We start from the raw sequence: 24,957 nt of genomic DNA, 5'->3' as shown, positions 1-24,957 counted from the left end.
CTGTGTTAAATGGAAAAAAAAATAGAGAACTACAAAACCAGGAGACTCAAGTGATTATTGGGTTTTTTTTGGCCGAGAATCCCTAGCCTTCCAATCCAGGACTAAGTCAATTTCTGCCTCGCGATGGAATAATTTTATTTCGAGGCATGAATGACTAAATTTTCTTTAAATTTACAACATTGTCACGTACACTAATTCCTGTGATTTGTGGAAGTGATTGCAGTCTCTAAGGCCTTATGTCAGTTAGTGTCCATTGTTCATTTTAGCAGTATATTTTCGTTATTTTTCAATTTTCCGGGCATAGAAATTCAGTCTGATAAAATAATTTATTGATTAGGAAATGAGGCTAACTAATTGGTTACAGGCGAGGGCAGCCCTGGCTTGAGCCAGTTCCAGGACAAAGAAGCCTTGGCCGAGGTGCCGCATTGGGGGCAACTAGATTTAGCAAACAAACAGAAATAAGAAAAAACACACACGGATCAGCTGAGCTAAGCATGCTCTATCCTAGCCATGTCCACAGGCCAAACCCCAATTTTGTAGGACTTGAACTGAGCTGGGCGGCCCATTGCAAACCTTAAGGCTGGAAACCAGGTTCATATTGCAATGAGCTGATCCGAGGAAGTCGCGGCCACCCCAAATCAGTGGATTAGAGAGAGAGATAGTAGGGCTGGCAATGGGTTGTGCCAGGTAAAATTTTTAAAAAATAAAGCAAAAGATATGAAAAAATAAGGCCAGGCCGAAACTGTCTTGGCCTAGCCCAAACCTGGCCACCAGGCCACAGTTTGTGGCCCAAGCCCTAATTTCTTACAGCCAGGCCGATCAAGTCAGGCCGGGCCACCCGGACCATTACCACTCCATCGAGAGAGAGAGAGCATAATTCCCCTAAAAATGGATTATTTCAGTTCTCTCTCCAGGAATGTTAAAAATATTTATATGCTAATTAAAGTTACCCAAAATTCCCACATAAATAAATGCGATGTGTTTATGTTGTGAAGGGACAACCACATCAAGGTTCGGTTCCTTCGAGCCACACATTTGTTGTGCTACTAATCACCAATCCTACTTAAAATAACAATAATCAAGTTTCATTAATGAGAATTACTTGATGTGGGCCTTGGGATTGGGTGTGGTGCTTTGGCCCTAAAGATAAGCTAAAGGGGGACATAGAGAGAGAAAGAGAAACATCTTTTCAAAAACAAGAGAGAGAAATTACTGTTTGAGATAAGTGTGATGGTGGGTCCACTCTATTTTTCTTCTTTAAATTTTTTTCATCTTAAAATTTATTTACTTAGATTCTTTGTAGGTGCATTTTTATCAATGGCTGTGGGTTGGGAGACATCCATTAAATGGGGCTGTGGACCAGTGATTCATGTGTCCCCCTCCATAACTATTCTTATCTTGACACCGACACGGCTTTGGGTTTGTTTTATATTAATGGTTTTTATTTATTTATCCACCTTTTGTGAGTCTCAAAGTACCATGGCTGTTGCTTTAGCCATGCTTATCTTGCCTTTAATGGAAAGAACAAAAATTCCACTCAACCGGTAAAAGTATCTCTAAGGACTTGCCTATTTCTTTTTTATTAATGACATAATTACCTCTTGAGCATTTGGGGTATTTTCTTCTCTTTTTTTTTCGAAGAACTAATTCGGAGTGTTCTTCCATTTGAAATCTATTATTCTACTAGACCCAAAAAGTGATTGAAAATTGGGAATAAGTGGCCGAATCGGCCACCTTTCAGTCAGCTCGAGAATTCGGAGCAAGCTACCTTGGAACACTGGTAATAAAAATTGCGAAACAACTTTATCTTGTAGGTCTTTCAAAACAGAGAGAAAAGTGCATATTTGGGGCTCGAATGGCTCGAATGAGTCATTGCCGCTTTAGGTCATAGTGGTAGCACCCCATACTTAGTTAATACATTGTGGTTTTCAATACTATTGATACCATTTACTGATACTTTCAAAAAAAACATAATTACCCAATCTATATAAAAAAAATGAGAAAGACAGACCCCACTAAATTAAATTACTCAAAATAAAAAGGTGGAGTTTTGGTATTTTTTAGTAAAAAAATGATTTAGGAATTTTAAGAAATTGTGTGCGACTCCACAATTGCCAAAGTCCAACTAAAAAATCACCATGTTCACTATAGTGAAAGGGCCGAGTCAAAATCACCATGTTCACTATAGTGAAAGGGCCGAGTCCACGGTTCGTGAGCCCCAAAAAACCGCAAATCTGTTCTACTCGAGCGATTTGGAGTCGAATCAACAATTTTTAAATCACTGGATCCTAAGTATCAAGTATTGTGACCCCTATAGGTTGACCATCTATATTGCAGGCGAGGAGGTCAAGTACAACACTATGGGCTTTGAGTTCAAACGAATTTTGTCCTCCTCAACTTTTCACATTAATATAAAATGACAGGATCATGAAAGGAGTGTGGGTCCCACAAATGCGGTTAGTCAGGTACAAAGATGGCGTGGGATTATTCGAGTTGGATGCCTTGTGCCGGCAGGGAGCAATAATTCTAGGAATATGAAAGGGAGGTATAACAATAAGATTAATTAATATGATTAAGCATTAAAGTAGGGTTTAGATTTATAAGGGGTTGGTTACATGTCTCTTGCTACTCATAATGGAGCATGGCTATACGATAGGATCAAAAGGGACACCTCTACACCTTCGAAGCCGGACACGTCGGACGGAATTTGTTCGTCGATCGAAGTGATCCAATAAGGCCATTGTCCTTGTTGAGATCGAGCAAGGTCTGAGACACATCGCGCTAAGGGGCAAAAATGTCATTTTCTCTCATGAAATCCGATTTCAATAACTTTGGGGAGATGAGGGCATTGTCCATCATGAACAGTTCTCTAAACTCTTTAGGTTTGCTTGAGGCACCTTTGGTTTTTTTAAGGCAACAAGTAGGAGATTTCATATTATTTATCCTTGAAGCCTGGGGGTATGGTCTTGATAGTAGGAGATTTCATATTATTTATCCTTGAAGCCTGGGGGTATGGTCTTGATAGAGTAGAATGGTGAAACGAGATTCATATAGTTGATTTTGAAACAAGATTCATATTGTCAATCTTAAATAGTTTGGATAAAAATTCGAATGATGATATATTCTTGAAGCCTGAATGAACTAGGGATAAAGATTTGGAATATTGGGCCAGGGGTAGGCAAAAGTGCATAATCACACAACCTTATAACAATTATATAATTTTTTAGTAAATCAATGGGAGAGAAGGCCATTTACCCATATTTCATTAATAAAAACAAAAATAGATTACAACTCATTATTTTATAGTCCTACTATAAAACAATTATACAACATCATGAAGTAAAAGAAGATAGATAAAATTTGGATACCTAGAGTGCCAAAAGAGGGGTATTTGAAAAAGGAAAAAAATTGTATAACAAATTTTCAAATCCCACAAAATCTAAAATCCCATGAGAGTGATAGAGAAAAATTTTATCAACAAAGCCATATTAAACACATTTTAATGTTTAACATGCACAAGGATTTAGAAAGAATATTTAGTCACTCTCACACTTTTCAAGGTTAGAGAATGGAGAAATGGCCAACATATTTTCCTTTAATGTAAGATAGAAAGTGTGTATGCCACATGCCAAAGAAAAGTTCTTTTCCTATCTTAGGCCATGCCTCAGTGGAACTTCTCCCACCTAAAACTCCAGTGTTCATCCATTAACAATACCATCTTCTAGGGTTATGAGCTAGCACTAATAGACCATTGGATTCAAAAGATGGGTGCGGGTCCACCTGTTCCGTACCACCCTTTAAAAGTGCTCCTTTGTGTGGTCTGTTTTTCTCTCAGGCCATCACTTGGGGTTTGACTCAATTGGGTTTTGGCCACTGACTCTAAGTCCATTGAACAATAGTGTGGTTTTTTGACCACGGTGAGCCACTTGCTAAACCCTCACATCAAGTCACTGTGTGAATAAGCAAGAATCATTTTCCCATGAGGCTCTTTTCCAATGAAAAAAGTGAGACCTCTTGGACTACATATAGACAGCAATGGACCCATGGTCCGCACTTGGCTCCAAGTGTTTTTACTACGACTTCCACTCATTGACCTTAATTTTGTTATCTCCCATATTAAATAATAATAATTTAGATATAATAATGCTTTAGATCTTTTATCCTTTTGGGGTTGGTAAGTTGGTGATTGAAACTGAGAATTAAAAACATTACATAAATATCTTTGTCTTTTTGGGTACGTAAGCTATCACTTGAATTTCCTTACCCAAAGAAACAGAAAAGGTGCGACTTGAATTTGAAACCAAAGTCCAGCAGTTGTGCGTCCCTTATATTCAACTCAGCTAATAAATATCTTAGGTAACTTCATCTTTGTTACTCTTCATGTATCAACCACAATATATTAAAGCTGGATGTGGCATTTAATACGGAGTATTCAACTAATAATAAGTTTTGATTAAGGGTTGGGTCACGTAACATTCAACTAAAATAAAATCTTATTGAGACATAGAGTTTAGGTTGAAGTACTTATTAGCAAAGCCCTTTCAATATTAGAGTTTAAGGCAATCTGCATCTTAATTCGATTAAAAAATTATATATTTTTATAATAAATATAAAATATAATATCTAAATTTAATAGTAAATATTCTATATGTATGTAGTAATGTTGTCATATTCACTTCAAAACCTGTTTCGGTTTGGTCTAAAAAATAAAGCATTTAGGTACTTCAGATCTTATTTGTTTATTTTAAAATAACTAAGAATCTATTTTTTAATTTTATAAATAAAAATTTAATAGTATTTAAATTTATTGCTCTATTTAACAATAAATATAATGATTAAAATATTATTTTAATACTACTAATTTCAAAATTACTTTTTAAATGCCTATAGAATTAGAAGAATAGTAATGAAAAGTACTTAAATTTTTTATTTTTTTCAAAAATATCAATAGTTTTGACTTTTGTTTGAGTCCTATTAAAATGGGTAAAGGGGCATTACGGTCATATTATTACTTTTTCTTCTATTCTTCTTTTATATATGTGTACGTGCCAAAAAATATTTGGTGACATTTTCCTTTTTGTACTTTTGATACGTGGCATTAATTAGTTAAGCATCTTTTTGCTAGCTAAAGCTTTAGAAAGCAACAAGTTGAAGAATAGTGTTTAGGTATTCGGTTCGCTTCGTTTTTTAAGGGTAAAAGTGAAGAGTTCGAGTGCGGCTTTGCCCGAACGTATTCGTTCGCTTCGTTCTTGAAGGAAAAGCAAAACCCGAAGACTTTCAGATCCTTCGCTTGAAGCAAAGCGAAGATAACACAAGAGGTATGTACACATAAAAAGATATTATCTCCTGTTTTAGGGCCTATTAACTTCATTGATGGCACAGTTCGTTATCCGCAAAATCCAACATTTGTGTTTTGGAAATCTAAAAATGCATTCTTACCATCTCGAAAGGAATCACAATAATAGAAATGTGCATCGTTTGATGATCAAATGGGTAGGGCAGTGCACCAGTTGTTTAATTATTGATCCGTGGGCAATGCATGCATAAATAAACACAGGATCAAGTGCTAGAAGGTAGAGTATATGGAATGCAATAACCCAAGTGCTAGAAAATAAACGAGGTATAATAACTCAATGGGCTTATTCTTGATCTTTAGTTTTTTTTTTGAGTGAATCAATGGGATAGAGGGCCCTATATTTTTTTTTATTAATAGGATAAAAAATTACAAAGCGAAAGTCACGTTACAACTTTTACGTCGGCAACTATTGCTACATTGTATCAAGGTCTCCACGACATCTGAGAAGAAAATGGATGAATATCATGGATCAGTGTGCATCATTGCAGGTATCTTTTCAGCATGTATATAAGAAGGCGAATGACATTGCAGATGGTATTGCAAAACGAGAAGTAGAGCTACAATCTATTATTGTTTCTTATATACTCATTTCTTGAGCTTTTGTATTTCTTCATTGATTAATAAAAAAAAAGTAATTTTGTCAAAAAACATAAAAAATAAAAAACCCAAGGGACAGTCCTCCACACAATATCTTCCAAAAGCAGGACAGCCCTCTCTACGAAGTAACCATATTGGCTTCACGAAACATGTGGGAAATCTGCCCTTGCTGACCTGTATGGGTTGTGCCCTAATCTTCTTATTGTTTGATGGTGGAATACACAAATTAACCCATGTCCAATACATCCATGACTCTGTTGTGGATGCATGAACCTGCATCCAAACCAACCGTTCAAGTCACTAACAATGGTATGAATGAACAAGCTAACCACTAGATCACCTAAGTGCTTAATAGCAGCTCAACTGACTGCTCAACCCAAGAACTAGAAGCACAACAATGGAGTATATGAGCATCTCTAGAGCACTTGAGTATTACTAGGATAGTTATGTGTATCCACATTGAAAATATCTAAGTCGTAATGCCGAGACTCGCGCTGGCCAGGGAATTCGCCCCTTGGTCGAGACAAGTGGCCGAGTCCTGAACCCTCAATAACTTTAAAAAAAAAAAGAGAAAAATAAAAAAAATAGAAAAAATAATAAAAAAGCAAAAAAAAAAAAAAAAAACCGCCTTAAGGAGTCTAAATAAGCTTAAGATAGTATTGAAAAGAAAAAAATATAAGTATAATTGGGGGCATTTTTCAAATTCACAAATAGGAAAAATATAAATATAGCGCTTTATGGCAAAAAACACCCATCATTCTTTGTCGAAAATATATAAATGATGCAAAAAAATTATTGATCGATCCCACGTTTTTAAAATATTTTTTAGAATTTTTAATTTTTAATTATTATTTTTTTATAATATCCCTGAATTGTACACAACTTGAGAAAACTCACAAGCGAGACCGAGTCACACAATGCATCCTTAACAGATAAATTATCTTTGCATAAAACAATCTAAGTTCAACCATTAGTGTGCAATATGGATCTATGGCTAACTGCAACTATTAACGTGCAAAAATGACTTTAAAACCTAATGCTAATGCATATAATAGCTTTATAGTTGAACACATAGACACATACATAAAAAGATTCTAAACTGTAATATGACATTAATAATTTGGGTTTTCTTTACAACTCAAGATATCTCTAATATATTAAATGAAAAAGTTTATATAAAGTTGCAACCTTAAATATAAAAAAAAGGACATCTCAAAAAACCATCGAAGAAAGTTGTTTTGAAGGTTAAAAACCCTGTAATTCATCTTGACCTCACGATGTATGGATGGAGGGAAAAAAAAAGATTTTAAATTACTCAAAATGATACTTCTTGTAATATATTATCTTAGACCATCCATTCTTAATATTTTGAAGTGATTGCAGATCTGTTCGATCTATATAGTTTTTTTAATTTTAATTTCATAATTATATGTGTAGTAGTTTTTTCTGGTTATCTTTGAAATTCTATATCGGCTTTTGAGTTTTAATTTTTATAATTAGATGCATAGTAGTCATCTTTGAAATTTCTGACACAAAATTACATCTTTTGACGAGCTTTGAAGGTGCTCCTTTAATTGGATTATTTAAAGTCAACATCTTATATAAACTGCAACCCAACTTAAAATACGATGGTAAATCCTAAATATGTGGTGGGACCCTCACGCTTTAGAGAAACAGTTTATATAAGGGAAAAAGTTTATATGAACACTCAAATTAAGGCGCAACTCAAAAAGTTTATATACACAATCAATTCAAGGCTCACCTCAAAATATCATTAGAAGATGTTGTTTTGATGTCCAAATATCCTCAAATCGACCATCTCGACCTCAAGATATATGGATATGAGAAAAAATGGATTTTAAGTTTTGAAAATAATGCATTTTTTTGGACCATTTTGAAGATTTTCTAGCATTCATAATTCTGTTGGATCTACACTATTTTAAAACTTTAAATTATATAATTAGAGATGAAATAAATTTTCATGTCATCATGAAGATTCTCAATAATGAAACAATATCTTTCAATTCTATTTCAAAGCGGGTGTTGCTTTGAATGTTTAGGGCCTCAGCCTTATACAAACTGCACCCTAATATAAAACCTCAACCCTATACTATAAAAGCTGAGCATCTCACGAACCTATAAAAAACGGTTGTTCCAATACTTGAAAACCAATATTTCGACCTTGTGATATATAAATATGAAAGAAAAAAAAAAAGATTTTGAGTAAAAAAAAATGATACATCTTCCAACACATTCTCTCGACCGTTCACTTTTTCTAGGTGTTTATCGAATATAATGTAATGAATAATGAAATAAGTCTAGTCTCTAAAACTCACAAAACCAATGATTGTGACTTCCTTGTATTAAAAGTAAATAGTCTCTTTATATACCCGTCGAATGACTGTGATGGATGAGAATGAAAGTGATTGTGACTTCGTTTATCTAAATAGCTTAATAATAATGTCACAACTTAGCCTCTTAGTGCCTAATTCAGAGCATTTGATCTTTATTTTTTTCATAAAATATTTGGACATTAAATTGGAATGTAGCCCGTGGCACACCTAATAACATATTTATTATTTAATAAATTGACCAAAATAACTTTTGTAACTTCTAATGTACTTTGGTTTTTTTATTTTTGCATTCATTTTCACATTCATATAAATCAAATGGCTCTGAGTATCAATCACATGTTAGAGCCTTTCCCTTTTTATCATTGGACCATCCAAAAACATCTCAAGGTCTAGTGATCATCAATGAAGTCCCAAAAATTCCTTATGAGCCTGAAAATGCAAGATCTAAACCAAGATCCAACACAAATGTCATTTAACACCAAAAATTATATGATTTCTAGGATCCAAATCATGGTTTTCAAATGGTTTAATAAAAAAATTTGATGTAAAGTTGCAACCTCTCAATTGTAGAAGATTGCAATGATTTACATTCTCTATCTTATTTGGACAATATAGATTTAATATTATCTTCAAAGACACGTCACTTATGTCTTAAAAGACGTAACTAAAATAGATTGTGCAGAGCTTTGCAACCTTCTATAAGGTATTACCTTATATAAACCACACCCTTCAATATATCTTACTCTAAACTTGATTCAACATTAAAAAAAAAAAGGATTTTAATGAGAGTTAAAACCTCTTGAAACCTGGATTTGACAACCAGTAATTGAGGCTACATTTCCTGGGCAAATCTAGTGATATAGGAAGAATCCGTATAAGTAAACCTAAAAGGCTTAAACAATCAACACAAAACAAAACTCAACCCTGCAAAACCCATTTTTCACACCAATATTTCACTTCCAAGCAATTACTTCATATGATAAAAACTACTGAAAAACAATAAAACAAAATGGATATTTCACTATAAACCCACGATGTCTAACAAGAACAAGAAATCCCCTAAAAGATAGATTCTAGGTGAGACATACCAAATAATCCAGAATGTGCATAAATTAAAAGATAACAAAAGGAAAATCAATAAGATACATCGGTAAATTACAAACAAATGTACCCTGAGAATCAGGCCAAACAGATATAAGCTGATCATAATCTAATCTCAATTCAATCCATGAGTCAATTGTAGACCATTAAACAACCATGGAAACAACAAAAATCAGACATTAAAATCACTATATCTGCCTCCAACAATCAAACTAATAAAAACCAATAAATATTATTGCCTCAAAAAATATAAAGCACACTCCTTGTGAATCAATGTCACCATAAATTTCGTTCTAGTAAATAAAAAATTCTTCAAAAAATAAAATTGAAAACATAAGAAAATCTCAAGTAACAGAAAACCACCAAATTAGCCGCTCTTATTACAATGAACCTCGCTACATGGGCAACAACACAAAAATCAGAGAACCCATTATGGTGTGCAAACCACTCTTATAATGTAGTCCATGAGTCAACATTGCACCACTCTTATAATGTAGTCCATGAACCCAATGTGAACTATCAAGCAATGGAGAGAACAAAAAACAGAGATTAAAATCATCAATATATGCTTCCATGAATCAAAGAAATCCAAAAAATTTCCTGTATCAGCCTCAACATAAAAAGTGCCCTCCTGTGAATCAACGTTTGTCAACTTCATAGCCAAAATCCAAAATTCTCCAAAAAATAAGAAAAAAACATAAGGAAATCTCAATACTTGAGAAGCAAACAGAAAACCTCCAAACAAGCCACTCTTATTACAAATAAATCGCACTATATGAGAAACATCGCCAGAAAAATCAGAGAACCCATTATAGCTTACAGAGAGAAATTCAAAGATGAAACATAGAAGGTCATCTGATACTCTAAAACCTAAGCCCTACATGGCACAAGGCACATAAGGATCAACTGACTAGAACTAGGGTTTTTGAGCTAATCGGAGGTTACCGTGGTAATTTGGAATGAGCGTTGAGAAGACAGAGTTTTGGCTGAGCTCTTATGGGAAAGAAGAGAGGGGGGGGGGGAAGAGAGAGAGAGAGATCATGGGCCACGAGTATATAACATCAAGATTCCCCTTTTAATTCTTCACTCTGAAATGCAGCTTCTAATATCTCTAGACCATCATGATGTTGTAATTATAATAACAACTATACAAATACAAGACAAACATGGATTGGAAAAATTTGATTGGATACATATCAAAACATAATTAGATAATGAAATATAACTCCATCTCTCATGTCATCATTGTCTCTAGGGCATTGTTTGGGTTATCTCAACTGCGAGCAGGAGCAGGTGAGGTCATCAATATACGTGCGCATCATACGGTTGTACCACTCCATGTACTCCTCCATAAGCATCCCACCATTCATATCCATGACAGCTTCAATAACAGTGCATTTTCGTTGGTGCCAATCCCTCATCTCTATGCTCAACTCATCCAACCAACTTGTGGGGTGTCCTATCCTACTTCGGAGCCTCAACATGAATCCCCTGCACCTTCCCAAATTATTGAAGCAAGCGATCGGGCATGTAATACTTCACGATGTTGAAACTCATTAGGTACGTCCAGCGCATCATGATTTCGTTACTGATAATGTTTAATGTGTTGCAATCCTCTTCTCAGGTCTTCGTATTGGTCCCAAATCACCTTATGAAACAAAATATGACACAATAAACACTTCCATAATACATGATTGATAAATAAACTATAAATACTAGTGTTATGCACGTGCGTCGCACTTGATTTGTATAGTTATAATTGAATAAATTTTCATTCTTGAATCATTCGATTATTAAGCAGATAGATTTGATGAATCCAAATCTACATATGGGCTTCTATTTGATAACAATTATAACTAAATGTATTCAAACTTAAATAGTTTTTGACTATATTCGTAAAAGTTATTTGATTACATTGAGGTAGAAAGGAGTTGGATAACAATTGTAACAAATAAAGTCACCATCATTCTAAGGAAAGCAACATTTTTTCATATCACATCTAAAAGTATGAAATAAAAAAATGTGCTAAATGTCTAAGTTGACCTTCCACAGAGAATAATATGGGATGGTTCTTGCAAAGATTGTAAACCTAAGTTCCAAGATGAATATAAGTTATTAATAGAAGCCTTTATTCCAAAAATGTTACTCTTTGTTGTCTAAATTTTTCAATGCATATTCCACCATCTTGTTGCTTCGTACCTGGAAAAAACAGAAAAAAAAAAGTGTTGGATATGAACTTTAAATTTTTAGAAAATACTTGCAACTTCAAACCTTAGTTTTTTTATTTTGAGTTATATGTATTTACCTCATAAGATAGCTTAGAGTTTTCACTTGCAGATTTTCCTTAGAGTTCTTCTCCTTCATCATCAACGACAGAAAGTTGAATTGCCTAGGAATTATATGAAACATCAATCCTGAAAAAGTACCCGATCAAAATAAAATTGAAAAGTAATTAGTCGGCTATTTTACACAATATATAAAAAAAGATTCATAATTCGATAATTTTTCATATAAATTACTTCTCAACAATGAAAGGTGGTTGTTTCTTGCATTTTTCACATAGATAATTCCCATATGCTATTATCTTTAACTTTTTGTTGCATGTTTTGCATCCGTTATACCAAACTCTAATAAGAAAAAAAATTAATTACAATATAAAAAAATATTCATAAATAAGAACTTGTTAGCTAAATTATTTAGTTAAAATAATATTACCTTTTTGAGGTTGGGTATGTGCACCACATTTATTTCTTGTAATGCAGTTATTGGCACCGACAATACAATATTCTTAGCTCTTTTGGGTGGGATGGTGATTGGATTTCTCATGCCTTTGTTCAATTCAAACCCGCAAGAATGAATAAAATTTATCATATGGTAATGTATTAGATTTTTCAATAATAATCGCATAGTTTTTGGAATTCCATCTTGAGAATTGATAACTATTTGACTTTGTTTTGTTGTTGTTTCTATGGTTTCTGAAATATAAATATGCCTTGCAAGTATAATGAACACAATTTTGTTTATAAAATTGAATAAAATGCAATTACCTCTAAATTTAGAAACTCGTATGTTGGTAATAATGGCAACTTTAGTAGATGAGAACGATTGAGCAAAATCAACGCCTAAATTTCCCCAAATTGTAAAGAGGCACTCGTTTTTCCTGTTTAAATAGTAAACAACTCTTTTTTTTGTTATAACAATAGTAAACAACTTTTATAGTATAAAATTAGAATAAGGACATGATATAAATCTCCATCCTCGTTATCCATTAGAACAATATCCCTCTGGGAGTGATTTTCTTCTTTCCTCTCTTTAGACATGTTTTCTTCAAGAATGTTATCCCACCGGATTCCAACAATATCTACATAAAAAAGAAAGTTATATATCTATACATAAATAAATATGTAATTTACTCATTCCTAGAAATCCAAAATGATACAAGGACAGGGAATATATCCTATATAGTCCTGCATCCTGGAAAATTTTATGTAAGCTGTATTTTTTTCCCTTTGGAAAACCTGTCATCATCCTCAATCTTAAAAAAAAGTCGTCGTCTTTGAAATTAGCATCTCATAATTGCATCCAAGGACTTGATATGTTGGCAATGTATATTCATTTTAAAGTTTGATACACGATAAATTCTACCTTGGACTAACTTTTCTTCAAATATTTCGACAACCTCATTGAATAATGTGCCTTATATTTCTTGTGCCTACATAATTCAATTTGTCACACAAATATATATATTAAGAAATTAAACTATTGATAAATGATTGTAATATATAATAATAACATTAAATATGTATATAAGTCGATGTTAATAGTTAAATAATGCAATAATAGAAACAACAGCAAATGTGTAACAAAGTAGCAACACTTGCATGTCAATAAATAAAGATAAGTTTTTGATAGTGTTGCTTTACATTGTTTTTGTAAAATTCGAAAACTTCGCTATTATGCATCAACCTCAAAATGAGTCTTAACATTAGTCCAAGTGCAAGCGATGAGATGGTAACCATATTCTCATTCATCCCTAAATTCATAGGGAAAAAAAGTCAAATTCAGAAGATAAGTATAACATCATAAAAAAAATCTCTGAAATAATTATTGAAAATAACAATTTATTTCTATTTTTTCAAAGTAATAGTGATCATGAAGTATAAACATTAAATTTCAGTTGGGAAGATCTCTTTATAGACTATATGCTATGTATATTTTGCTATATGACCATCCATGGTATGACACTTTGTAATAGATAATATTGTCTTCGAGCTTATTCCTCTTTGATAAAGCTACATACAGTTGCCCACGTGCAAACACATCATCCTCTAAAAACACACCAACATATGGAATTGTTTGACTTTGAGCATTATTAATTGTCATGACAAATGCTAATTTATTGGGAACTGTTTTCTTTTAAATTTAATTGGTATATTTGCATCTGGTAGGAAATATTATCTTTTAGGAAATAATATGATGATGAGTGGTTTGAATTTATCAAATTTTCTCTTACTCTAACTTATAGCCTATAGGGTAAGAGATAAAATACAGTCAGTTTCACCACTAAAAAAGGAGTTAGTGCTAAATATAAAATTTTAGTCTTATTTTTAAAACTTAATACAATTTTTTTTCTATTTGACCTTGTACCTTCCTCTTGTTTCTCGCTCTGTGGCTTTCTAATCGGAGAAAGCCGCAGTCTGTGCAATTATGAATGTGGATCCACCTAAATATAAAAAAAGAAAAATTTATAAGAATGTCGATCCACCTAAATATATAAAAAAAAAAAATTACAATTATATATAAGTAATTGGGCTAAATTCAGAAAAGAACTTACTATTGGGCTTTTTGCAGAAGTTGATGTCTGTGGTAAGTTCAAATATGCGCCCTTATTTTATATGATGACATAGTTCCCTCATCCGAGAGTACATTGTTCCCTGCTATATTTTTGCCTTATCTAAGTTTTTAAGAGAATTTTACTCCATTTTTTATTCTCGTAACTCTGAAAATGGGACTCCTATACGCATAGTGATCATACACATAGTGAAACACAAATAAGCTTAAAAAAGAAAAACATATATATAAGGAACTTTGAACGGGATTAGCCTCAGACCCCATACAATTCCAGAGCAGATTCAGTCTCCACTAACTCTCAGATTAAGAACTACAGAGTTTTAAAACACTCCTTTGAGAAGGAGACACCCTTGGGACCTAACTTCTATCCCAAGGCCCACCAAACATAGCTAGCCAGCTATAAAAATCGATTTCACGTCCTAGGAAGAAGGAAACCTACCATATATTTCCTTTTTTGTCTAAATCTATTCCTCTAAAAAAAATTCATTAAACAATCTAAAATAATAAATTTTACTACACCACTCACTTCCGAGCAGCTATTTTGGTGTCTTTGTTTGCAAGCAATTTCGTCTTCTCTATGTTTGCTGCCATTTTGTTTTCATGAAAACTACATAAAATAATTATGTTATACTTATGTTATTCCATTTTCTTTTGATGAAATATATAGTCACAAAAGTTCTATACTACTGAATTCCTACCTCTTTTTTACTTTGCTACTGCACAAATAAGAATACCACAGAAATCCTACCTCTTTTTTAATTTGCTACTTCAGTACTAAGCATTTATCTTGCAAGCAAATTCAATTGGTTTAACCTTCTTCACTTTAACCTAACAACCTAATGGAATTAATAAGTACCCCAAGTTTATCGAGGCTTTGGAAAAGTATTAGATGCCACTGATGATTTAGGATACCTATGGAGCTCTTGTTGATGATATTCTCCATCCTGCCTTTTTGAACAAACAACTTATAACTCTCCCTAAAGACTTAAAGAGATTGAAGTGATAAGCAGAGCAAAGAAGAACTGCTTATCGGCCCCTCTTATGCTAAAGTTATTGAAAGGAGGTGGGGACGACTTCAAAGGGATTGAAATGATAAAGAGATGATAAGGTAGAGGCATGTAGGATGCAATCTCGCAATGCCATTTTTCCATCATGGAATTATCAAAAGGGCTCTAATCTTAGCAATGGAACTCAGAACAGTAGAGAATGCTTTGCCAAATTTGTTGAAGGATGCCTTTGAAGAGGATGTGACAAACTCTAGTCAAGTTTAGAAAAGCTTTGGGCACCTTATTGATAGGATAGACATCTTGTCCCTCAATATCCTTAGTGCAAGGAACCTGCTTCAATCACTTATATCTAAAGCAGTCAGTAGATGTGGCTGCAGTGGCTGAGAGGCTCGAATCCACAAATCTCCTCTCCCCTTGCTCTAACACCATATATGTCACAAGGCTAACTACCTAGTGATGGTTATGAATGGAAAAGCAGATGACTTTTTTTTATTATCTTCACTAAGTTTTCCTTCATCTGATGTGGAGAATGACCTCATGCAGCTGATCGGGCAGCAGAGGACACCTCAATGGACATCCCAAATGTGGTTGAGGATTTGGCACTAATTTTAGGAGACTGAGTCACAAGTGAAGCCCGACTCGATTGGTTATTCGAATGGCTCGAGCCATTCTTGGGGTCCGACTCTCAGGAGAGAGAATACCTAAGGTGTTGGGGTGGAATTGGAGTGGTCGAGCTATCAAAGAAATCAAGGGGGAAACAGGGAAATTACAAGAGTATGACTCGGAAGGAGGTCTTGGCAAGGCTTCTAATTGCATCAGGGACCATTTTAGCCATGAAGTGGTGAAAGGCATTGGTGATGGAGAGGAGTGAAAGTTGCTTGAAGAGTGCTTCGGAGTGGGCTGGATATGGAGTCATCAACTGGCGAAGGGTTTTGCAAAAACTTATCATGAATCCTGAACCGGACTATAATTCATGTAGCCGACCCCAATTAGTTGGCAAACGGCTTTGACGATGATGATTATGATGGTATATTTGCATCTTTTGAAGGCAGTAAAGGTATTCTTGGTATGAAAACAATATTTCAATGATAATTTTTCATAGATGGCCCTGGAGGCAAGTTTTTGTTGAACGTTTAGCAATCGCACTGAGGATATATCATCTTCTGGAATTTTTGTTGATAGCTCTTCTTGAACAACAGAAGGTACTATAGGTTCAATTGGATTGGCACCCACAATATTTGGTAGATCAAAATCTTTAAGCTTTTTATGGTTGCTTTCCAAAAACTTTTGATTATCACACAAAACTTAATCTTGTACAAATTCTGCATTATGTGGGTTAGTCTTAGCATAATCTTCTACCATTGCACCGAACGTTGTCTTCCATATATCATTTACATTATTAGGTTCGCAATGCAAAAGTATTGTCGCAAATAGTTGGCGCATCGCAAAAGGCATATTAAAGATAGATGCTTCCACCAAACAATTAGCTATATCACTATCAGATTCTAATAATCCCCGTAACTGAGTACTCTCTTTGAATGTCCTTGCTTTATGGTGACCCACCCTTAGGAGATCATCAAAAGAAGTTGGACCTCGAACATTGTTCAACAAAACTCTCCAATAATATCATTCTCCTTTATAGGTCACTTTTCATTATCATTATCAAGTCAAGATCTTCTAATTATCAACAAAATTCTTTGTAGGTCACTTCTCATTATCAAGTAAAGATCTGCAACAAAATTAATCATTATCATAATTTATCATTGATTAATAATAGATATAATGTGATGTTTTCATCAATATCTCATAGAATTCATGAGCTTGTGTGTTTGAATAATCTCCATCTCCAGACCTCACCACCACAATTTTTTGAATATTTGCTCGTTTGTGGATGTAGTGTGCTTTGAGGAATTCGTCTTTGAAAAAATGGGCATCTCTACTTTCGATAATGGCCCATTCTCAAGTTTGTAGATCTGATATCCTTTACCGTATTGGGTATATCTGATGAAAATACACGACAAAATTGGGATCTATTTTAGAGCTATTATGAGATGGCATTAGGATTTGAAAGTAACGGAGCATGACTAATGAATATGTTGTTAGACGACAGGTGCACAGCCTTGGGGGAGGTCTTTTTAAAATGTAGTTTGCACTAAGAACTACCTCTCCTGTAAAATCTGTGTTGAGTTTGAGCAAGCTCCATATCACCATTTCCTCGAAGGTTCTATTATGTCTCTCTGCCACCCTATTTTGTTCCGGCTATATGGATGAATGATCCCATACAAGGTGCTAAACTCCTTTAACAATTGTGACCATTCAAGGCGCTAAACTCCTTTAACAATTGTGACCATTCAAGGTGCTAAAGTCCTTCAACAATTGTGATGAGTATTCTCCTCCTCTATTTGACCTTAGGACCTGTATTTTCCTACTGGTTTGGTTTTCTCTTTCAATCTTGTGTCTTTGGGGCTTTAGAATCATTCTAAATGATACACTAATTGTCATGTTGTCAATGGTCATCTATGGATGTTATATTTACTCCTTGTAACCTCATTCACTGAGCCACTTGTATCAGTGTGGAGAACATCTAATATGCCTACAGATCTCTCAGCTTATGGAAATTTTTTTTTTAGCATTTTTCCTTGCGCATAGGATTGACATATTTTTAAGAAAACTCCTTTTAAGTTTTTCAAAATCCCCTTTCTTTAGCCTCTCCATTCTGTTGGCATTCATGTGCCTATGTCCTGAGCTATTATTGTGAATCATTAAAGTAAGTCCACAATGAAACGACCCGGTCTTAACTAAATTGCCATAAGAAGACCTAATCCCGACTTCATACAAAGTCACAAGACAATTGTGGGATAACTTTGGGACTGAAATGTGGTTCTAAGGCCATGGGATACCTTAGAACTATAGGCTTGCCATGAGGAAGATTACATAATCCTTGTCACCAAGCACTGTTGTCTTTTGATTGGCTCCCATATAGACATGTTACTCCCCTGGTTCCATAGTCTTAAACGAGCAATGCCAGTTCTTAGATTTTGAAATGTTGGATGTTGGCAGTAGACCTCAAATTAGAACTCCAAAAATAGACTTTCATGTTTGCAACCGTGGAAGCAAAGACGGCATACTCCTTATTTTCACCTTTTGCAATCTTAGTTAATCCCTCAAACTTTCAATATCTTAGTATCCCTAGTTTCCCACATTTAGTACATTTTGTTTTATCGAAATCTTTGTTTTTGGTTGTGGGGATCGAAGGTGTTTGGCCAAGTTTATTTTCAATTTTATGTTCCTTTTGAGTTTTGTCATTGTTTTGAGAACCTCTCTTACTATTGGACCGACTATTTTGTGCTTGGGTTTGATCACATACCGTGCAGCAAGTTGCAAGCATTCTGACCTTCTTCTACAACACCTCTTTCCTCCTTTTCCTTCAAGAGGTTGATAAGCTCATCTAGCTTTAGTGATATTCCTTGGATCGAAAAAGATCCCCTAAAAGCATCCCACAAATTCATGGGAATGCATACTTGTATATCGTCTACCTTGCTCCTTACTTTTCCATCTCTCGAAGGAATAGGTGATAGGCTCCTATTAATTAGACTTGTATTAGGGGAAAAGACAATTAACGTAATTAGTGCTTATGCACCACAAGTAAGGTTAGATGATAGAATTAAGAGACAACGCAATTTTGGGAGGACATAGATGGAATAGTCCAAGACATACCAAATGAAGAGATAACCTCTCTAGGAGGGGACTTAAATGGTCATGTAGGGAAGGATAGTGGATGATATGAAAGGGTACATGGGGGATATGGATTTGGAGAAAGAAATGAAATGGGTGAGACTATTCTATATTTTGTTATGGCCTACGATCTAGCAATAGCAAAAACTTACTTTAAGAAACAAGATGAACATTTAATAACCTATAAAAGTGGATCACATAAAAGCTAGATAAACTTATTCCTAGTTAAGAAGGTAGATCAACCATCAGGTAAAGACTGCAAGGTTATCCCAGGAGAGAGTTTGACTACCCAACATAGGCTTGCGGTTATGGACGTCCAATTAAAGACATGGAAGAGAAGGGGTGAAAATAATGGGTGTCCAAGAACTAGGTAGTGGAATTTAAAAAAATAAAAAAATAGACTTATTTAGGGATAAATTAGTTGCAGAAGGAAAATAGAACTCTGAACATGATGCCAATGAAACATAGAATAAGATGGCTGACTGTATCAAAAAAGTGGCAAAAGAAGTTTTAGGAGAATCTAAAGAAAAAAAAAATTCAAATAAGGAAACACGGTGAAGTGATGAGGTTCATAAGGCCATTAGCGAAAAACGATCATGTTATAAAACTTAGCAGTGTAATAGAAACAATCAAAACCTAAAAAAATATAAGAATGCTAAGAAAAAAGCTAAATAAATGATAAGCAAAGTTAAACTTAAGGCATACGATAACTTATATAATAAATTGGAACAAGATAAAGTGAAAAAGAAGTCTTCAAATTAGCAAACACCAAAAATAAGAGAACACAAGTGTAGGGATCTAAACCATATTAAGTGCATTAAGAGTGAGGATCAAAGGGTCTTGTTGAAAGATGACGAGGTCAATGAAAAGTGGAGAATTTATTTTCAAAGATTATTAAATGACGAACATAATGGGAACATAGCAGTAGAAGGAACTGTTGGTATAAACGAGGGCAGAAGTCATAGATACGTTTGTAGGATTAGGATGTTAGAAGTGAAAGAAGCTTTGCGAAGGATGAAGATAAGAAAGACTTTAGGACCAGATGGTGTCATGATAGAGGTTTGGAAGTGCATGGGGGAGACTGGCAGTGACTTGCTGACGAAGTTGTTCAACAAGGTGTCGAGAACAAAGACAATGCCAGATGAATGGAGGAAAAGTATTGTGGTACCTATTTATAAGAACAAATGAGACATACATAATTGTGCAAACTATCGAGGGATCAAGCTTATGAGCCATACTATGAAGCTCTGGGAGAGAATGATTGAGCAACGACCAAGTCATGAAACGAATATATCTAAAAACCAATTTGATTTTATGCCAGGAAGGTCAACAACTGAGGTTATTTTCATACTTAGGCAACTGATTGAGAAGTTTAGGGCGAAGGAAAAAGACCTCCACATGGTCTTTATTGACCTAGAGAAAGCTTATGATTGAGTACCCTGAGATTTGATTTGGCGGGTATTTGAAAAAAACGGAGTTCCCCGACACTACATTGACTTGGTGAAAGATATGTATGATGGAGTACGAACAACTAGTGGAGAGACGAGTGAGTTTTCAGTGACAATAGGTCTACATCAATGGTCAACAATGAGCCCGTACCTCTTTGTCTTAGTTATAAACGATTCCTACATGATTAGGTACCGTGGTGCATGTTTTTCACAGATGATATAGTTTTGATCGATGAGACCCGAAACGGCACTAATAGAAAGTAAGAACTTTGGAGGGATGCTCTAGAATCCAAAGGTTTTAAAATTAGTCGGACTAAGACAGAGCATATGGAATGCAAGTTTAGTAATAATAGGAGTAGAGACAAGGAAGTAGTTAAGATTGACGACCAAGAAGTACAAAAAAAACAGCACTTTCGATATCTTGGATCGATAATCCAGGAAAATTGAGAGATTGAGGAAGATGTCACACACAGAATTAGAGCTGGGTTGGCAAAGTGGTGATGTGCAACTGGAGTTTTATATGATCACCGCATACCAATGAAGCTGAAGGGCTAGTTCTATAGGATAGCTGTGAGACCAGCTTTTCTTTATGGGGGGGAATATTGGGCAGACAAAAAACAATATACCCATAGAATGAGTGTAGCGGAGATGACGATGTTGAGATGGATGAGTGGCAAGACAAAAAGAGATAGAATTCGAAATGAATCCATTTGAGAAAATTTAAGTGTGGCACCAATAGGCGATAAGATGAAAGAGTAGGCTTATGTGGGTTGGCAGTGTGTGGTACCAACCCAGTACAGCATCTGTTAGGAGGTGCGAGTCAGTTCAAGTGAAAGGATTGAAAAGGGCAAGGCGTAGGCCTAAAATGATGAGGTTGGAAATAGTTCGAAAATATATGGGGACTTATGGCTTCACTGAGGGTATGGCCTTTAATAGAGCAGAATGGCGGACCGGCATTTGTGTAGCCGACCCCAATTAATTGGAAAAAGGCTACATGATGATGATGATGGACCAATGTCTTACATGCTAGACTCGGGTCAAAATTCGCTAGGACCCCAAGCCCCAGTAAGGCACACCCAACTCAACTAAGTCTAACAGGTCCCAGCAAGTTCATGTCAAAAAAGGCTTAAAAGGGTCCAAAAGTGTAAGACTCATGTGAGCCCCATGGTATGCCTATAGTACTCGCCAGGGTCTCCATGCAAGTCAACTCGGGAAAGTGCAAAGACCAATTAGTCGACTTTTAAAGATTGTTACAAGCTTTAAAGGCCAAGTAGTTTTAGCCCCTAAAAGCCTTCAAAAGTAACCTACTGTGAAATCTCTAATGTATAATCATATAGCATGCACCCAAACTATGTACTTAGAGAAAAAAATTCATACGTGCAGATTTAGCTTGAAGAGACATAAATTGATAGACAAGTCTCAAGTTACATTACATAGAAAACAAGATGGGTATTTATCACAGATAAAGGTACGAGTTTCAAATGACAATAGTCAACCTAATAAATCTAAATTCAACTAATATAAAAGTAGATTTATCAACATACCTAAATTTCCGATACCGCCAATGTTTGAGTGTAAAGCCTGTTAATAGAAGTATATAATTAATACAAAGAAACATAATTTGTACTACAAACACTACAAACTTATCGTAACGTTCTTTTTTAGAATATAATAAACATTTATTATCTTAAGGGTAATGGTCAAGTAGATCCAATTTTACCTAAACAGGGTAGATACTAGCCTCACACCATTGTTTGATGGGTGGACGGCGTAAGAGAGAGCGGGAAACCTACCACTTGGATCCTTTCATGTTTTGATCAGCCCCACTATGTTTTCAACACTGCCCATCCATCAAACTTGATGGTGTTCGGCTGTTCTCTACCATTACTGAGGTAGAAACAGTTCTACAGAAGATTCCTCTATAACTATAGCATTCAACAAAAAGAATAATTGCAAGGCACCTTTTCAACTATTGATTTGCTATCCACAATGTGCTCCATCTGTCGGTAAATAAACAAAGGAATAAATAATAAGTACAATAAAACAAAATAATACCAAAAAAGAAGTTTGAAGGTAGCCATGCTGCTAAGAAATGAAAAAAAATAACCTTCCATTCAAACCGATCACCAACACAACTTTAAAAAACCAAAACAAAAACTAACATTGAAAAATCAATCCAAAGGATAAAGTAGCAAACACAGGCCAATTTTTAGACTTTAAGAAACTAAACACAGGTTGAAACATACAAAATAAATATAGGAAACTGACCAGCACCTCCACTCCCTCCCCCCACCCCCTAAAAAATCAAAAAAATTCCTCCTTAAGGGACCAAATAAGCTCGCTTCACCATTGCAGGGACACCTCAAAACCCACCCTTTTTCACTATGGTGCCAAAGAACCCCTCTGGACAATAAAAGGAGGAATTATGGACAATTCTTACCCTCAACAAAAAGTGCATTTACAGCTTTCTCGCTCCACTTTATAATTTATCTCTCTTCCCCTGCTCCCCAAAATTTTGGCTCCCTAAAATACAGAGCTAGAAATCCTCTCTCGAAAATATCGCCAAAAAAGTGAAGTTACGATTTTTTTTTTCTTCAAAAGAGGACAGAATATCTCATATATCACAAGGTCGTTACAAAACATCTCACGAGAAGTGAGCATAGGCATCCCACAGGTTGGGTGCTCTTACAAAAAGAAACTTAGTAGCAAAAAGGAAAGTACAATAACTTTTTTCAAAAAGCAATAACAAAGAGAAAAGTGAAAAGGGGGGGAGAAGGAAATAGAGAAAAACCTAATATAAAGTACAGAAGAGTAAAGGAATGGCCGGAAAGCAATTTGGAGGGGATGTTGTAGAAGGCAAGCCAGTGAAAGTGAGCAAGAAAGGATTGAGCATGCTATGAGAGAAGAGAGGAGAGAGGGAGAGAAAATACGAGATGAAAGATGGTTTGTTGTTCTTACATGTTTTAATACCACAGCCACAATTATTTAACAAAAAAAAACAAAGGAAGGTTTCTTAAAAAAAAAAAAATGCTCCCTTTAAGGACTCTGCACTTTTTTCAATTGTGAATGAAGACCGGCTCAAGAACAAACAAGACTCTCTTCTCTCTCTATTTCTAATCATTTTCTCCCTCTAGAAAGCCTTTCATCTTCTCTTCTCAAAGCTCCACCAGAGTAAGTTCGAAGTCCATCTAAATCATATGGATCTCCAACTTGCAATCTCATCAAAAACCCGTAGTGTAAGCTTGACCCTCTGTTGCTCAAACACTCGGTAGCAGCAGTTGAAAACTCTTCTGAGTCCACTGGACTCAACCCATTGCCGAACATAGTACTCTGGTAGAACTCAGGGAAATTAAAAATACTTAAAATTTATAAAAAATCATATTGATTCATAAAATCAATGCATAAATATCTTCTACACAGTTTTGATGTCTTTTATGATGATGTATGATTTTTTCAAGCAATGTGCCCTATTTTGCATATTTCCTTCTCTTTCTGGAATTTTCTGAACTATTAACTCATTTTTTTCTAAATCCATTTCTTATATGTTTATCCATCTTATTGGCACCTTTTTTTTTAGTTTAGTTCTTTTTTTCTATTTTTGTTCTTTTTTCAACAATTTTCGTTATTATTTAGCCCTTTTTGGCCCAGTACACTACCTGGGCAAGTCCATTCAGACTCGCCCAGGTTACTCAGCTCAGGCAGGGCCTGAGTCTTGAGTCCAAGCCCGAGCCGAGTTTTTTAATCTTGATCGGAACCCTGATTCTTTTGCAGTAACCAGGATCATTTGATTTTAAGCTTTATGGGATAAATTTATAAAAACCAACTGATTTATGAAACAGGATTCTCTAACCTTATGCCCTGAAGCAGAAGTTAATCAATAATCACACAAACAGAGAGAGAGATTTCACTTGCAACTGAGAAAAAATGGGCACTTAATAATTTCTGAAAAATATTATCTGAAAGAAAACACCATGCATACAATCCATCTTGATGCGATTTAGAGAGAGACTCACCTTGGAACTATTATTCTTAGCGAACCCAAATCTCCGACCACCACCATTGCTCAAAATCTCTGCAATGGAAATCACAAGAACAGTAACACTACTGAACCCTCTTCTCCTCGCTTTCTCTCTCCCCAAACTATCACTCAAAAAACCTTACCAGTATACAGCGTATTGATGGAACTTTCCACCATTTTTGCACCATCAGTCCTCTAACCCTTTGTTTATAAGCGAGGGACTGACTTTACACTATGCTCCCCCAGGACACACATGGGTCTATCATTCTCCTTGAAAATCCGTGACACGTCTATGGAGTGACATTTCTCTGTTTATAAACATAATTTTTCAACTGATAATATGTTATTTTAACAATAAAATAAAATATTTTAGGGTGACGAAGTATAGAATAAAAAATATACTTTAAGTTTCTAGCGAGGGAGCGAGCAAAGCTATCACATGATTTTAGATGGGCATTTTAATACTTTATTAAGTGGAATTGACGAGACG

At 34.9% G+C, this 24,957-nt stretch overlaps 1 protein-coding gene across 11 annotated transcripts; it reads right to left on the bottom strand.

Annotated features, from left to right (window-relative positions):
- Positions 1 to 10,464: 10,464 nt before the first annotated feature.
- On the bottom strand, positions 10,465 to 24,756 carry LOC148781892 (uncharacterized). Of its 11 annotated transcripts, XM_088866723.1 has the most exons (8): positions 24,611 to 24,755; positions 24,463 to 24,521; positions 22,411 to 22,449; positions 21,994 to 22,030; positions 12,456 to 12,769; positions 11,714 to 11,822; positions 11,555 to 11,607; positions 10,916 to 11,056 (listed from the first exon to the last, which is right to left on the bottom strand). In XM_088866723.1, exons 1-5 carry the CDS (start codon positions 24,642 to 24,644, stop codon positions 12,600 to 12,602), a joined length of 339 nt encoding a protein of 112 aa, XP_088722849.1. In that variant the 5' UTR covers positions 24,645 to 24,755; the 3' UTR covers positions 10,916 to 11,056; positions 11,555 to 11,607; positions 11,714 to 11,822; positions 12,456 to 12,599. The 11 variants fall into 11 exon arrangements, 7 of the variants coding, with proteins under 7 accessions (XP_088722848.1, XP_088722852.1, XP_088722850.1 ...); XM_088866722.1 differs by lacking the exon at positions 11,555 to 11,607 and having other exon boundaries at positions 10,465 to 11,056; XM_088866726.1 differs by lacking the exon at positions 12,456 to 12,769 and having other exon boundaries at positions 10,465 to 11,056; positions 11,452 to 11,607.
- Between the last annotated feature and the right edge of the window lie 201 nt (positions 24,757 to 24,957).

This window comes from Amborella trichopoda, chromosome 5, assembly GCF_054954075.1.
Source record: "Amborella trichopoda isolate Santa Cruz 75 chromosome 5, AtrichopodaSantaCruz75HAP2 v2.0, whole genome shotgun sequence".
Taxonomy (NCBI): domain Eukaryota; kingdom Viridiplantae; phylum Streptophyta; class Magnoliopsida; order Amborellales; family Amborellaceae; genus Amborella; species Amborella trichopoda.
This window is presented reverse-complemented; position numbering and strand designations above follow the sequence as displayed.